General features: G+C 36.8%; 2 protein-coding genes across 2 annotated transcripts; both read left to right on the forward strand.

The window, feature by feature from the left end:
- The first annotated feature begins 2942 nt into the window (after window positions 1-2942).
- LOC123557542 (uncharacterized) lies at window positions 2943-8331 on the forward strand. Its single transcript, XM_045349053.2, has 2 exons — window positions 2943-3597; window positions 3768-8331. The coding sequence occupies exons 1-2, from the start codon at window positions 3348-3350 to the stop codon at window positions 4673-4675; spliced, it is 1158 nt and encodes a 385-aa protein (XP_045204988.2). The 5' UTR covers window positions 2943-3347; the 3' UTR covers window positions 4676-8331.
- Window positions 8332-9801: 1470 nt separating this feature from the next.
- Window positions 9802-17219, forward strand: LOC123557541 (uncharacterized). Its single transcript, XM_045349052.2, has 3 exons — window positions 9802-11539; window positions 11693-12925; window positions 15848-17219. The coding sequence occupies exons 1-3, from the start codon at window positions 11290-11292 to the stop codon at window positions 16096-16098; spliced, it is 1734 nt and encodes a 577-aa protein (XP_045204987.2). The 5' UTR covers window positions 9802-11289; the 3' UTR covers window positions 16099-17219.

Below are 17219 nucleotides of genomic sequence, written 5' to 3' on the forward strand. Positions count from 1 at the left end.
CTGTCCTATCACCCTGCTTACGCTATCCTACCATCCTGCTTACACTATCCTATCATCCTGCTTACACTATCCTATCATTCCGCTTACGCTATCCTATCATTCCGCTTACGCTATCCTATCATCCTGCTTACGCTATCCTATCATCCTGGTTACTCTATCCTATCATCCTGGTTACTCTATCCTATCATCCTGCTTACACTATCCTAACATACTGCTTACACAATTCTACCATCCTGCTTACACTATCCTATCATTCCGCTTACGCTATCCTACCATCCTGCTTTCACTGTCCTATCACCCTGCTTACGCTATCCTACCATCCTGCTTACACTATCCTATCATCCTGGTTACTCTATCCTATCATCCTGCTTACACTATCCTAACATACTGCTTACACTATTCTACCATCCTGCTTACACTATCCTATCATTCCGCTTACGCTATCCTACCATCCTGCTTTCACTGTCCTATCACCCTGCTTACGCTATCCTACCATCCTGCTTACACTATCCTATCATTCCGCTTACACTATTCTACCATCCTGCTTTCATTGTCCTATCACCCTGCTTACGCTATCCTACCATCCTGCTTACACTATCCTATCATACTGCTTACACTATCCTATCATCCTGCTTACACTATCCTATCATTCCGCTTACGCTATCCATTCATCCTGCTTACACTATCCTATCATTCTGGTTACTCTGTCCTATCATCCTGGTTACTCTATCCTATCACCCTGCTTATACTATCCTATCATTCCGCTTACGCTATCCATTCATCCTGTTTACACTATCCTATCATACTGCTTACACTATTCTACCATCCTGCTTTCACTGTCCTATCACCCTGCTTACACTATCCTACCATCCTGCTCACACTATCCTATCATCCTGCTTATACTATCCTATCATTCCGCTTACGCTATCCATTCATCCTGTTTACACTATCCTATCATACTGCTTACACTATTCTACCATCCTGCTTTCACTGTCCTATCATCCTGCCTACACTTTCCTACCATCCTGCTTACACTATCCTATCATCCTGGTTACTCTATCCTATCATACTGGTTACTCTATCCTATCATCCTGCTTACACTATCCTATCATACTGCTTACACTATCCTATCATACTGCTTACACTATTCTACCATCCTGCTTTCACTGTCATATCATCCTGCTTACGCTATCCTACCATCCTGCTTACACTATCCTATCATCCTGCTTACAATATCCTATCATCCTGCTTTCACTATCCTATCATACTGCTTACACTATTCTCACGTCCTGCTTTCACTGTCCTATCACCCTGCTTACGCTATCCTACCATCCTGCTTACACTATCCTATCATCCTGCTTACACTGTCCTATCATCCTGCTTTCACTATCCTATCATACTGCTTTCACTATTCTACCATCCTGCTTAAACTATTCTATCATTCCGTTTACGCTATCCATTTATCCTGCTTACGCTATCCTATCATCCTGCTTACACTATCCTATCATCCTGCTTATTCTATCCTACCATCCTGCTTACACTATCGTATCATCCTGTTTACGCTATCCTATCATCCTGCTTACGCTATCCTATCATCCTGCTTACACTATCCTACCATCCTGCTTACGCTATCCTATCATCCTGTTTACGCTATCCTATCATCCTGCTTACGCTATCCTATCATCCTGCTTACACTATTCTATCATCCTGCTTACACTATCCTACCATCCTGCTTACGCTATCCTATCATTCCGCTTACGCTATCCTATCATCCTGCTTACGCTATCCTATCATCCATCTTACTATCCTGTTTATTCTATCCTACCATCCCGCTTACGCTATCCTATCATCCTGCTTACGCTATCCTATAATCCCGCTTACACTATCCTATCATCCTGCTTACACTGTCCTACCATCCTGCTTACACTATCCTATCATCCTGCTTACGCTATCCTATCATCCTGCTTACGCTATCCTATCATCCTGCTTATTCTATCCTACCATCCTGCTTACACTATCCTATCATCCCGCTTACGCTATCCTATCATCCCGCTTACACTATCCTATCATCCTGCTTACACTATCCTATCATCCTGCTTGCACTATCCTACCATCCTGCTTACGCTATCCTGTCATCTTGCTTACACTATACTACCATTCCGGTAACGCTATCCTATCATCCCGCTTACACTATCCTATATATCATCTGCTTACACTATAAGATCCAATAGCGTTGTGGATGAAAACAGATGTGAGTAGAAATAAACGCTTATAGACAATATATTCATTTGATTTAGCTTTTATACATGTTTTATGCTAGAACATTCACGAATGTTATTGATCGCGGCGGCAATTGCAAACTGCTTCTTAATTCTTCATGATTCCCCAAAAATTCAGTAAGAACCCGGTTCTTATTTCGTAATTTTAACTGACAGATTTAAATGGGAAGGTCATGATAAGACCACAATCAAGTCATAAAGGCAATTTATTTATCAGACTCATTTGTTGTGGTGTACTTTACAGGAATGCAGTGACAAACTGATATTATGAAGTGTGAAAATATCACACAAATTTGACAACAGCAATTTTATGGTTGATTAGGAAGGTCAGATTTTTTCACCCCCACATATTTGCCAATAAGTAGGTAAGACATTTTGATAACTGGGCTTTGCCCGGTTATCAAAACCTCATACCTATACTTAGTTTCATTTTATAGTACCGGTATCTGCGGATTTCAACGTGATAATTCGGTGGGATTATGCAGATGTTATAACACGAACAAAAACATGCGCACCCAATCTCTGTGCCCCTGAACTCTGAACCAGTATGCACGTTTTCTATTCAGGTTTGACTCGGTAGATAACGTAAAGTGTCAATTAAAATGGTTGCGCATGCGTGCTTGTTTTGTGTATTGACAAGAAAGTACGATAAATATAGACCCAATTCATCCTCTTTGTAAATTGCACACGACGAATATATCAAAACACAATTATTATAGAGATTTTACTTTCGTCTCCTTTAAGTTTCTTTTACACTTAAAAAAAAACTCAAGAGGATTTACCGGAGCTTGAGAAGAGTTCAAGATAGTTTCGAGTTTACTTTGTTTACAAGTTTATTGCTCATATAAGTACTTTCATATATTGTATAATGTTTTTGAAAATATGACAGTTTTTATACTAAAGATTTGACAAGTTTTGTAAAACGTAGTTTAATGAGTTTTAAGTGAAATGCGTGCGCAAACTAAAAATATCTGCAGCAGTAAATACAGGACTCTTATGATTTGTCTCGTGGACATATTAATGTATTGTAAGGAATTTCGAGTTTCTTCGGCATCTGGAAATTAAAACATGGGTAAAAAGAAATTAGCCGAGGCCTACATTTTAGGGATTCCATTCGGATTGTTCGGTGCTCATCATTTTTATTTGGGACGGAAAGGGTTCGGTATCTTGTATGTTTGTACACTGGGTCTATTCGGGCTCGGATATATATATGATTTGATACGTATGCGGTGGTTAGTGAAACATGCAAACAGACAGGAGTCAGAAGTGAAAATGGTGTCCGACGGATATCTGATAGGGGCGTTAGGAGGACTATTTGGTAAATTAAATGTTGATTATTATACCGTTTATTTTATTTTTTTTTTTTTTTACATATTTGAATAACTCTGTGATAAAATAATATATTAGTTTAACAGTTTAGTGTTAGTTATTTAAAGTCAAATATATACAATATAAATATGTAAACTAGTTCATTCTTTACTGCTCTAGGTGCGCATCACTTTTACCTTGGCAACAAGAAACTTGGCATCTTCTACGCATGTACACTTGGAGTGTTCACCATGGGCTGGATAGTAGATCTGTTCCGAATGAAGTATCTCGTAAAAAACCACAATGCTCACACAGAGGAAAAATCTCTCGGAACCGCCTACATATTAGCGTTACCTCCCTTGGGTATTTTTGGAGCATATTATTATTACTTAGGCAATGTAAGCTTGGGTTTGGTGTACACATTTACGTTCGGAATGTTTGGAATTGGATGGATAGTTGACTTGTTCCGCATGCCAAGACTAGTACGGAATGTCGGATTGAATATGAAATCCATTGTAACTTCGTACATAATGGCGATGCCTCCCTTCGGACTTTTTGGTGCACACCATTATTATTTAGGAAATTATTTGTTAGGAATTGTCTATACATTTACATTAGGAATATTCACGATTGGTTGGATTACGGATCTGTTTAGAATGAAGGGTCTCGTCAAAGCTTCGAATGACCCAACAAGTGACTACGGAACAACAAAAGTCACTGCGTGCATTTTGTGTGTGTCCCCACTTGGACTCTTTGGAGCTCATCATTTTTATTTAGAAAGATACTTGAACGGTGGATTTTATGTTGCAACTTTGGGACTATTCGGGTTCGGTTGGGTTTTTGATGTGTTTAGACTTCCAGTTCTATACGAACGTTACGCCGCCAAAGACAAACACAAATATCCGGATGAAGCATACCTGTACTGGTTTCCATTCGGAATATTCGGACTTCATCATTTCTATCTTGAGAATAAGAAATGGGGAATCCTGTATGCTTGTACCCTAGGGTGTCTGGGTATCGGTTGGTTAATTGATGGTTTTCGCATGCTTATGCTACTTAAAGAATACAATAAACATATTATTGTATGAATAACTGCAGGATTTGTAGGCCTAGCTGTGGTTCTTGTTCAAGTGATAGCCGTTGCTGTTGTCTTCCAACTTCAGAAAACGAAACAAGCGGTGAAAGAAGAACACCATCGCGTGGTGAGTTTGAAGATAATAATGGTAATCAATTCGCAAGTGACGAAATACGTTAGTGATGTTATTTTTCAGAATGAACTGGAATAACATGAACTTCAGTTATCAGAAAATTAATTCAGACGGACAACCAAGGATGTCCATTATGTGATCAACACCTTACAGTACAATAGAAACCAATATCATTGTGCAGACGGCACAGTATATCAGTATCATAACTGTCACTGTTTCATCAACCAAATCCAGAAGAGGCTCACGTAGATTTTTGTTTTATCATTAGAGGAGTTTTGTGAATAGATGTTTTATTGTTTAAGGGGTTTTCGTGAATTACGGTTTTATTATTCAATGTGATTTTTTGTGAGTTGCGGTTTTGTTATTCAATGTGGTTTTCATGAATTGCTGTTTTATTATTCAATGTAGTTTTCTTGAATTGTTTTATTATTCAATGTAGTTTTCTTGAATTGTTTTATTATTCAATGTGGTTTTCATGAATTGCGGTTTTATTATTCAATGTAGTTTTCTTGAATTGTTTTATTATTCAATGTGATTTTCATGAATTGCGGGTTTATTACTCAATGTGGTTTTCTTGAATTGTTTTATTATTCAATGTGGTTTTCTTGAATTGTTTTATTATTCCATGTGGTTTTCGTGAAATGCGGTTTTATTATTCAATGTAATTTTCATGAATTGTTTTATTATTCAATGTGGTTTTCTTGAATTGTTTTATTATTCAATGTGGTTCTCGTGAAATGCGGTTTTATTATTCAATGTAGTTTTCTTGAATTGTTTTATTATTCAATGTAGTTTTTTTGAATTTTTTTATTATTCAATGTGGTTTTCTTGAATTGTTTATTATTCAATGTGGTTTTCTTGAATTGTTTTATTATTCAATGTGGTTTTCTTGAATTGTTTTATTATTCAGTGTGGTTTTCGTGAAATGCGGTTTTATTATTCAATGTAGTTTTCTTGAATTGTTTTATTATTCAATGTTGGTTTTCGTGAATTGCGGCTTTATTATTTAATGTGGTTTACGTGAATTGCGGCTTTATTATTTAATGTGGTTTACGTGAATTGCGGTTTTATTATTTAATGTGGTTTACGTGAATTGCGGCTTTATTATTTAATGTGGTTTACGCGAATTGCGGCTTTATCATTTAATGTGGTTTACGTGAATTGCGGTTTTATTATTTAATGTGGTTTACGTGAATTGCGGCTTTATTATTTAATGTGGTTTACGTGAATTGCGGTTTTATTATTAAATGTGGTTTACGTGAATTGCGGGGTTTACGTGAATTGCGGTTTTATTATTTAATGTGGTTAACGTGAATTGCGGCTTTATTATTCAATGTAGTTTTATTGAATTGTGTTATTATTCAGTGTGGTTTTCGTGAAATGCTGTTTTATTATTCAATGTAGTTTTCTTGAATTGTTTTATTATTCAATGTTGGTTTTCGTGAATTGCGGTTTTATTATTTAATGTGTTTTACATGAATTGCGGCTTTATTATTTAATGTGGTTTACGTGAATTGCGGTTTTACTATTTAATGTGGTTTACGTGAATTGCGGCTTTATTATTTAATGTGGTTTACGCGAATTGCGGCTTTATTATTTAATTTGGTTTACGTGAATTGCGGCTTTATTATTTAATTTGGTTTACGTGAATTGCGGCTTTATTATTTAATGTGGTTTACGTGAATTGCGGCTTTATTATTTAATTTGGTTTACGTGAATTGCGGTTTTATTATTTAATGTGGTTTACGTGAATTGTGGTTTACGTGAATTGCGGTTTTATTATTTAATGTGGTTTACGTGAATTGCGGTTTTATTATTTAATGTGGTTTACGTGAATTGCGGCTTTATTATTCAATGTAGTTTTATTGAATTGTTTTATTCTTCAATGTAGTTTTCAAAAATTGTTTTATTATTCAGTGTAGTTTTCGTGAATTGAGGTGTTATTATTCAATGTGGTTTTCAAGAATTGTTTTATTATTCAATGTGGTTTTCGTGAATTGCGGTTTTGTTATTATTCAAGATTCAGTTTTACATCATTTTAAAGATCTACGGGCGTTATAGTAGAATTATTTTCAGTTTTAAAAATGTTGATTGATATTTCTCCATTGTAAAATTCTGGCCAATGATACGTTCTTAGTATCTTTTTGAAATTTTACAAAAATGTTGATTTATACTAAATAAGATATCCTTTAAGTTTAGAACTTTTTGTATCAAACTGGCCGAATCTTATAATCTTTTTGAAATTTTACAAAAATGTTGATTTATACTAAATAAGATATCCTTTAAGTTTAGAACTTTTTGTATCAAAATGGCCGAATCTTATAATCAAAATCGTTTTTGACGATAAATTCAGACCTAATTATACTGTTTTGAAAATATTAAAAGTTCCTATTTAAAGTACATCCAATCAAATATGAAAATTGAAACCACTCTAACGCAGCCGGGTGGTTCCCTGGCTGGTCCCATTAGAATAGTTAGACCTGGTGAAGTAAGATTCATTTAAACAAAAAAGGCATGGCAACGCAGAAACTTCCATTTGACTAACCGCAAAACGACATTAGAACTACAACGCCTTGATTGAGTACATTTCATATGAACACTTTTAACTGAAAGGCGTACTGAAAGGAAGAAGTTTCTTTTAACGATGCATGCAACAATATTGATGAAAGTTTTGCTTCATTAAAGACAGCTAGTGGGCATTAAACAAAAAGATGCTAGAGAGACAGCGTCCTCGACAATTTCGATGCTTGAATAGCCTAGGAAACTAGAGCTATCACTGGAGTGAATAATACCCCCTTCTTGGATGATTATGTGGGATAACAACTAAAGTTAATCCATTTAGTGATTACAAAGTCAATGTGTGTACGAAATGTAACCAGAATTTCGAACTATAAAAGGGACACAATTTAATGAATATTTCTGACAGAGTAATTCACCTTTTGCCATATGATGTGAGTGATGAAAACCCATTTAGTAATAACAGACTGCACTTTCACTCTATCTCTGTAACAGAGATAGAGTGAAAGTGTCCCAAAATTTTCAACCGAAACTAAGTTAAAAGGGGACAAAATTCATGAGATAGCGATGCTAGGGTTTTGACATTTGTGTCATATGATTGAGTGATGATGACGAAACTGTAACGTCGGTTTTCCCACCATTTTTTTTCTTCCAAATTTTAACAAGCAAGAGTCCTGACATCCTAGTGACCTACTTTTTCCTTTCACATGAATTTCGTGCACATCATTTTGCTAATTCTTGTAAACAAGATGACAGATGTACAATTAAGGTCCTCCCTGAATTAATGTGTTTTCACAACTTCATCTGCACAAATATTCAGTCAATCACTTTTCAATAAAGTTTTCAAAATATAGAACACTAACTATCTTATACTGTAAAATAAATTGTGGTCTAAACTCACCTTAAAATATCAAGCATTGTGCAAACTACTAAATTAATTCAATAACATATTTAGACACTAAACACATTGTATTGTCTTGGCCTTATATATGTCACTGTTAATTTGAATTTAGATACTTGTTAGTTGTTACTCTCATTTTTTCATGCAAGCATTTACAATTACCATAATGGAATTTTTAAAGAATACAGTTATTTTGTGGCGCATCTTTAAAGTAAAGCCATAGGTATAATATCAAGTGAGCTGGTGAAATCTGCGTGATATAAGGGAAGGAAACGTGTCTATTGGTTGCTGAATTATGAATTCATTTCGGCTGAAAAAATGTACGAAGTAAGTTATCTTAAAGTCGTTTCTATATATGAGAAAGACTAGTGGCACAGCGACGGCTTTGAATGCGATAGGTCGTGGATTCGCTCCCACGCCATGTGATAGCAAGATACATGTAGCTCCCTCGCTGGTGTTAAGTATTAGAAAAGAAGGGAAACTGGCTTCTACAGTGTTCCGTTTGGAGCATCGAGATTTTTATTCCTGAACCCTATACCTCAAAAGTCGATATAACGAAACTACGATGATGAAAATCGAAACCGCAATGATGAAAGTCGAAATCACGAAACTACGATGAACCACGATGATGAAAACTCGATATCATCCTACCATCCCGCTTAAGTTATCCTATCATCCCGCTTACGCTATCCTATCATCCCGCTTACGCTATACTAGCATCCTGCTTACACTATTCTATCATCCCGCTTACGTTATCCTATCATCCTGCTTACGTTATCCTATCATCCCGCTTACATTATCCTATCATCCCGCTTATGCTATCCTACCATCCCGCTTACATTATCCTATCATCCCGCTTACGTTATCCTACCATCCGGCTTACACTGTCCTACCATCCCGCTTACGTTATCCTATCATCCGGCTTACACTATCCTACCATCCCGCTTACGTTATCCTATCATCCCACTTACGCTATCCTATCATCCCGCTTACACTATCCTACCATCCCGCTTACGCTATACTGTCATCCTGCTTACGCTATCCTACCATCCCGCTTACGCTATCCTATCATCTCGCTTACACTATCCTGCCATCCCGCTTACGCTATCCTACCATCCTGCTTATGCTATCCTGTCATCTCGCTTACATTATCCTATCATACTGCTTATGCTATCCTATCATCCCGCTTACGCTATCCTACCATCCTGCTTATGCTATCCTACCATCCTGCTTACACTATCCTACCATCCTGCTTACATTATCCTATCATCTCGCTTACGCTATCCTACCATCCTGCTTACGCTATCCTATCATCCCGCTTATGCTATCCTACCATCCTGCTTATGCTATCCTATCATCCTGCTTACACTATCCTACCATCTTGCTTACACTATCCTATCATTCCACCTGAACTATCCTACCATCCTGCTTACACTATCCTATCATCCCGCTCACGCTATCCTATCATCCTGCTTACACTATCCTATCATTCCACCTGAACTATCCTGCCATCCTCCTTACACTATCCTACCATCCCGCTTACACTATCCTACCATCTTGCTTACGCTATCCTATCATCCTGCTTACACTATCCTATCATCCTTGGTACACTATCCTACCATCCCATTTACACTATCCTACCATCTTGCTTACACTATCCTATCATCCTGCTTACACTATCCTACCATCCCACTTACACTATCCTACCATCCTGCTTACGCTATCCTATCATCCCGCTTACACCATCCTACCATCTTGCTTACACTATCCTATCATTCCACCTGAACTATCCTACCATCCTGCTTACACTATCCTACCATCCCGCTTACACTATCCTACCATCCTGCTTACGCTATCGTATCATCCCGCTTACACTATCCTATCATCCTGGGTTCACTATCCTACCATCCCACTTACACTATCCTACCATCCTGCTTACGCTATCCTATCATCACGCTTATACTATCCTATCATCACGCTTACACTATCCTAACATTCTGATCACAATATCACACCATCCAGCTTACGCTGTCCTACAGTCCTGCTTACACTATCCTATCACCCTTCTTACACTATTCTACCATTCTACTATCCTACCATCCTGACATCAATGTCAAATAATACTGCCGTCGCCATCCTATAATTCTACTGACTTTCTATACTACAATCAAACTATGCTATCACCCTACTATGCTTCCATCCTATTACTATGGGAAACATTTAACAAAATAGCTTATATGTTTTTAGTTGTTTAACGTGCTTAACAAGGAAATCACCTGCTGTTTTATATGCGCGTTCCATGGCATAACGTATTCGTATTATGGCCCAATAGCGCTGTGGATGAAAACAGATGTGAGTAGAAATAAACGATTATAGACAATGTATTCATTTGATTTAGCTTTTATACATGTTTTATGCCAGAACAGCGTTCACGAATGTTAGTTTCATTTTATAATACCGGTATCTGCGGATTTCAACGTGATAATTCGATGGGATTATGCAGATGTTATAACACGAACAAAAACATGCGTTATCCCAACAGTATTATGGTTTTGCAACCCAGTCTCTGTGCCCCTGAACAACGTATAGTTGTCAGTTAAAATGGTTGCGCATGCGTGCTTAGTTTTGTGTATTAAAAAGAAAGGAGAAAATTATTGTACGTTAAATATAGACACAATTCATCCTCATTGTAAATTTCACATGACGAATAGATCAAAACAATTATTGTTTAGAGATTTTACTTCCGTCTCCTTTAAGTTTCTTTTACACTTAAAAAAACTCAAGAGGATTTACCGGAGCAAGAGAAGAGTTCAAGATAGTTTCGAGTTTACTTTGTTTACAAGTTTATTGCGCATCTAAGTATATATTGTATAATGTTCTTTAAAATATGACAGTTTTTATACTAAAGATTTTACAAGTTTTGTATAAAATAGTTTTGTAATGCGTGCACAAACTAAAAATATCTTCCGTGTCCCGTCTGTGCAGCCGTGCATACAGGACTCGTTTGCCTTATCTCATGGATATATTAATGTATTGTAAGGAATTTCTAGTTTCTTCGGCATCTGGAAATTAAAACATGGGTGAAAAGAAATTAGCAGAGGCCTACATTTTAGGGATTCCATTTGGATTGTTCGGTGCTCATCATTTTTATCTGGGACGGAAAGGGTTCGGTATCTTGTATGTTTGCACACTGGGTCTATTCGGGCTCGGATATATCTATGATTTGATACGTATGCGGTGGTTGGTGAAACATGCAAACAAACAGGAGTCAGAAGCGAAGATGGTTTCAGACGTATATCTGATAGGGGCGTTAGGAGGAATATTTGGTAATGTTGTTATTATTATACCGTTTCATTGTTTACATATTTGAATAACTCTGTGATAAAAGTATAATTTAGTTTGACAGTTTAGTGTTAGTTATTAAAAGTCAAATACATACAAAATAAATATGTAAACTAGTTCATTCTTTACTACTCTAGGTGCGCATCACTTTTACCTTGGCAACAAGAAACTTGGCATCTTCTACGCATGTACACTTGGAGTGTTCACCCTGGGCTGGATAGTAGATATGTTCCGAATGAAGCATCTCGTGAAAAACCACAATGCTCACACCGAGGAAAAGTCTCTCGGAACCGCCTACATATTAGCGTTACCTCCCTTGGGTATTTTTGGAGCATATCATTATTACTTAGGCAATGTGAGATTAGGTTTGGTATACACTTTCACGTTCGGAATCTTTGGAATTGGATGGATAGTTGACTTGTTCCGCATGCCAAGACTAGTGCGGAAAGCCGGATTGAATAAGAAATCCATTGGGACTTCGTACATAATGGCGATGCCTCCCTTTGGACTCTTTGGTGCACACCACTATTATTTGGGAAATTATTTGTTAGGAATTGTCTATACATGTACATTAGGAATATTCGTGATAGGATGGATTATGGATCTGTTCAGAATGAAAAGTCTCGTCAAAGCTTCAAATGACCCAACAATTGATTACGGAACAACAAAAGTCACTGCGTACATTTTGTGTGTGTCCCCACTTGGAATCTTTGGAGCTCATCATTTTTATTTAAAAAGATACTTGAACGGTGGATTTTATGTTGCAACTTTGGGACTGTTTGGGTTCGGTTGGTTTTTTGATGTGTTTAGACTTCCGGTTCTATACGAACGTTACGCCGCCAAAGACAAACACAAATATCCGGATGAAGCATACCTGTACTGGTTTCCATTCGGAATATTCGGACTTCATCATTTCTATCTTAATAATAAGAAATGGGGAATCCTGTATGCTTGTACCCTAGGGTGTCTGGGTATCGGTTGGTTAATTGATGGCATTCGCATGCCTATGCTACTTAAAGAATATAATAAACATATTGAAGATTCATGTATGAATAACTGCAGGATTTGTAGGCCTAGCTGCGGTTCTTGTTCAAGCAATAGCTGTGGCTGTTGTCATCCAACTTCTGAATACGAAACAAGCGTTGAAATAAGAACACCATCTCGTGGTGAATTTGAATTGGTTAGAGAAATGCATCATTACGCAAATAACGAAAGCTGCAACGAGAATCCTGGCGAAGGGAACCTGTACACAGAGCTAGAAATTCATGACACGTGTACAGCAGATCTTATGACGTCAACCCAGCCGACAACACAAACCTACGATTATATTGAGTATCAGGGAGATCCCGAATACAACGAACAATATTTAGGTAAGAATGAAACGGGAAATGTTGGTTTCGCTTACCTTACTCCTGCTTATAACGAAAACGTAGACTACGGTGAACAGTACCAGGAACATATGCAATATGCTAATGATGGAACTAACACGTATATAAATTTAACCAATTGATAGTTCTTCTTTCTATCGCGTGGCGATACAAATGTTATACTGTTTGATTTAAGATGCATTAAATGTCAACGATATCCGAAACCTACATTCCGAAAAAGCCATGTGGCTTTTCGCATTGAAACGTTTTCCTATAAGGTGATCATGGTTTCGGTTCAAAACTTGATGAAAAGTTGTTTTCAAACTCGTTGGCACTGGGTCAGTTAAAAATTAGATTCTAAATAGCGAAAAGTCGTATCTAAAACAGATTTATCAGGATTTATGAGAATGCCATTTTAGGTGTACATGCATGTCGTTTGAAATTCCTGTGGTTTAATGTTAACATACTAATAATGAAAGAAGAATAAAAAAAATTCCAGTCGTCATTTAAAAGTGTGTGAATAGCTGTATTTGTTTTTCCGTCATTTCATTTTTATTAGCTCACCTGTCACGTAGTGACAGGGTGAGCTTTTGTGATCACATTTGTCAGTCGTCCGTCCGTCCGTCGTCCGTCCGTTCGTTTACAATTTCTTGTGAACACGTTAGAGACCACATTTTGCAATCAAGTTTAATCAAACTTACACACAATTTGTATTGGAATAATATCTCTGCTCCTTTCGAAAACTGGCCAGATCCCTCTTAAAGGGCCAAAATCTGCTATTTTTGGCTTATGAACACGATAGAGACACATTTTGCAACCATCTTTAATCAAACTTGCACACAAATTGTACTGGCATAATATCTCGGTTCCTTTCGAAAACTGGCCAGATCCCATCATGAGTTCCAGAGTTATTGCCCCTTAAAGGGCTAGAATTTGCTATTTTTGGCTTGTGAACACGATAGAGACCACCTTTTGCTATCAACTTTAATCCAACTTGCATACAATTTGTTTTGGCATAATATCTCGGTTCCTTTCGAAAACTGGCCAGATTCCATCATTTGTTTTAGAGTTATGGCCCCTTAAAGGGCCAAAATTTGCTATTTTGGCTTTTGCAGCCATATAGAGACTTTATTTATGGTTTGATTTGATACAAACTTGTAAAATATCTTTAACAACAATAACTACTGGAGTCCATGATGAATCTGTCAAATCCATTCATAGATTCCGGAGTTACGGCCCCTGACTGACCCCTGAAAGAGCCAAAATTTGTTAATTTTTACCTTGTGAACACGAAAGACGTGAGGATTTATATTTGATTTTAACTACACTTGCACACAACTTAAGTAACAATAAGATCTCGGTTCCTTTCGAAAATCGGCAAGATTCCATTATGATTTCCTAGAATTACTGCCCCTGAAAGGGGCAAAATTTTCTATTTTGACCCTTTCAGCCATATAGACGTTTCATTATTGCTTTTATTTGACACAAATTTGCAAAGAATGATTATCTTGATGATCTCTAGGCCTGGATCGAAACTGGGTCATGTCGGGTCAAAAACTAGGTAATCAAGTCAAATCATAGGAAAAGCTTGTTAACAACCTAGAGGCCACATTTATGACCGTATCTTCATGAAATTTGGTCAGAATGTTTATCTTGATGAATTCTAGGCCAGTTTTAAAACTGGGTTATATGGGGTCAAAAACTAGATCACCCTGTCAAATCAAAGGAAAAGCTTGTTAACACTTGTTCATTTGATGTGCATGAAACTTGGTCAGAATGTTTGTCTGCATGAAATATCTGACGAATTTTTATCCGGATCATGTGGGTCAAAAACTAGGTCACCGGGTCAAATCAAAGAATAAGCTTGTTTACACCCTAGGGAACACATTTTTTTTCATTCTATCTTCATAAAACTTGGTCAGAATATTTGTTATCATGAAGTCTTGGATGATTTCAAATCTGGGTCACTAGGTCAAATCAAAGGAAAAGCTTGTATACACTCTAGAGGCCACTTTTTTTGCTCCAATCTTCCTGAAACTTTGTCAGAATGTTTGTTTTCGTGAAATTTTGGATAAGTTTGAATCTGGATCATATGGGGTAAAAAACTAGGTCACTAAGTCAAATCAAAGAAAATGCTAGTTTAGACTTAAGAGGCCACGTTTTTTGTCCAATCCTAATGAAAGTTGGTCAGAATATTTGTCTCCATGAAATCACTAGGTAAAACATGTTTACACTGTTATGATGTGTTACTCAGGTGAGCGACCTAGGGCCATTTCGGCCCTCTTGTTTAATATATTGTTGTATGAAATAAATAGGTGATTTTACAGTGTAAAGGACAATACTGAATTCAACTGGACACTTATACAACAGTAATAATCCATTATTGGACCTGGAATTCGCCTTGTCCCTGTATGGGTTATTACTACTGTGTACGAGTTTAATAGAACTTGTATGCACCTTACTATAAACTGAAACAAAACGCCCTTGAAATCGGTCACTGAGGCCGTTTATGGATCCATAATGCGTCCCAAGCGTCATTATCACAGTGGCCCTGGGCAAAAGAAACGCAGTGATTTTCTGACGTCATTATGGTGAGTAAAATAGTGCTGAATCATTTTTAGATCGAGTCTCAAATAATGATGGCATTGTGTATGAACGAAACAATACAATTGATACCTAAAAATGTGGAAAACATAAGAGAAATATCAAAATAAAAATTATGAAAAGGTTGTATTAAAAATAATAATAAATGGCTGGTGTGTGCCTTCTAGCCATACATCAAGTTTGATACTGGCCTCGTGCTGCGTGTCGGGCAGTTATAGTACTAGGCGTGCCATTATGGCAAGAAGGCACGACCAAACCGTATATAAACCTCTGAATATTTTAATCAACACTGTTATATAACCTCATATTATTCAAATGCAGATGCCGAATATGACGAACAATACGTAGAGGAGACAGAAGCAGGTAATTTCGGTTTTCCTTACCAAACAGAAGCTGATCACGAGATCGTAGACTACAATCAAGAACAATGCCAAGACTATACGAACTATGCTTATGCTGCTGATAATTACACAGAAGATGATTATAATTTTCAGTACGAAGCTAATCATCCCATTGATGATACACGTCATAACGAAGATGTTGATTTAACAGGTCAGAATGAACAAGAATAATATGAGCTTGATGCTGAACAGAATGATGATGATAGTTATATAAATGAAGATAATAATGATCATCAATTCGCAAGTGATGAAATACGTTAGTGATATTATTTCTCAGAATGAACTGGAATAATATGAACTTCAGTTATCAGAAAATTAATTCAGACGGACAACCGAGGATGTACATTATGTGATGACACCTTACAATACAATAGAAACCTATATCATTGTTTCACGGTACGTGCAGACGGCACAGTATATCAGTATCACCGTTTCATCAACCAAATCCAGAAGAGGCTCTCGTAGATTTTTGTTTTATCATTAGAGGAGTTTTGTTAATAGATGTTTTATTGTTTAAGGGGTTTTCGTGAATTACGGTTTTATTATTCAAAGTGGTTTACGTGAATTGCGATTTTGTTATTCAATGTGGTTTTCGTGAATTGCTGTTTTATTATTCAATGTAGTTTTCTTGAATTATTTTATTATTCAATGTGGTTTTCGTGAATTGCGGTTTTATTGAGTCGGCTAAAGGCTGAAAGCCTTTTGACGAGTCCTTGCTGTTCAGCGATTCTCTAAATGGACCGAATAACACGTGAAGGGATGTAGTTCCATTAGATTTCTCAAACTTCAAACAGTTCACTGCATGGATGAAGTTAAATTGTGTCAATTCCCTTTGCTATGACCAATATACGATGTAATCTGTCATGTTTATGACTTGTAATTGTGCAATACTCAAATGTAACTCATTAAGCATAAATGTGCATTTTAAGAATTGCGCAGGCTTACAAAGCTTGGGTAACATCCAGCGAAAGACAAAAAATAGTTCCACAGGGCTCCAGATAAGATGCGTATTAGCGTAAATTACGTATAGAAGTAATGCAAATACGCATGTCTAATAATTTCTAAGCGTATAAAAACGTATATAAAATTACAGAAACGCACACAATGCTTTTTTAAAAACAAAATCTGAATCGTCTGGATGCGTTAGGTAACATAGCCGATCAGCCTTAATTCTCCCACATTGAACGTAAACACGCATCGTATGATTTCTATAAACTTTGCGTGGGTTGAATTTTGCAGTCAGTAAACGGATAAATTATCGGAAGAAGAAGCTCTTACTGGTTTGTTTAGTT

This window comes from Mercenaria mercenaria, chromosome 5 (genome assembly GCF_021730395.1).
Source record: "Mercenaria mercenaria strain notata chromosome 5, MADL_Memer_1, whole genome shotgun sequence".
In the NCBI taxonomy this organism is placed as follows: Eukaryota; Metazoa; Mollusca; class Bivalvia; order Venerida; family Veneridae; genus Mercenaria; species Mercenaria mercenaria.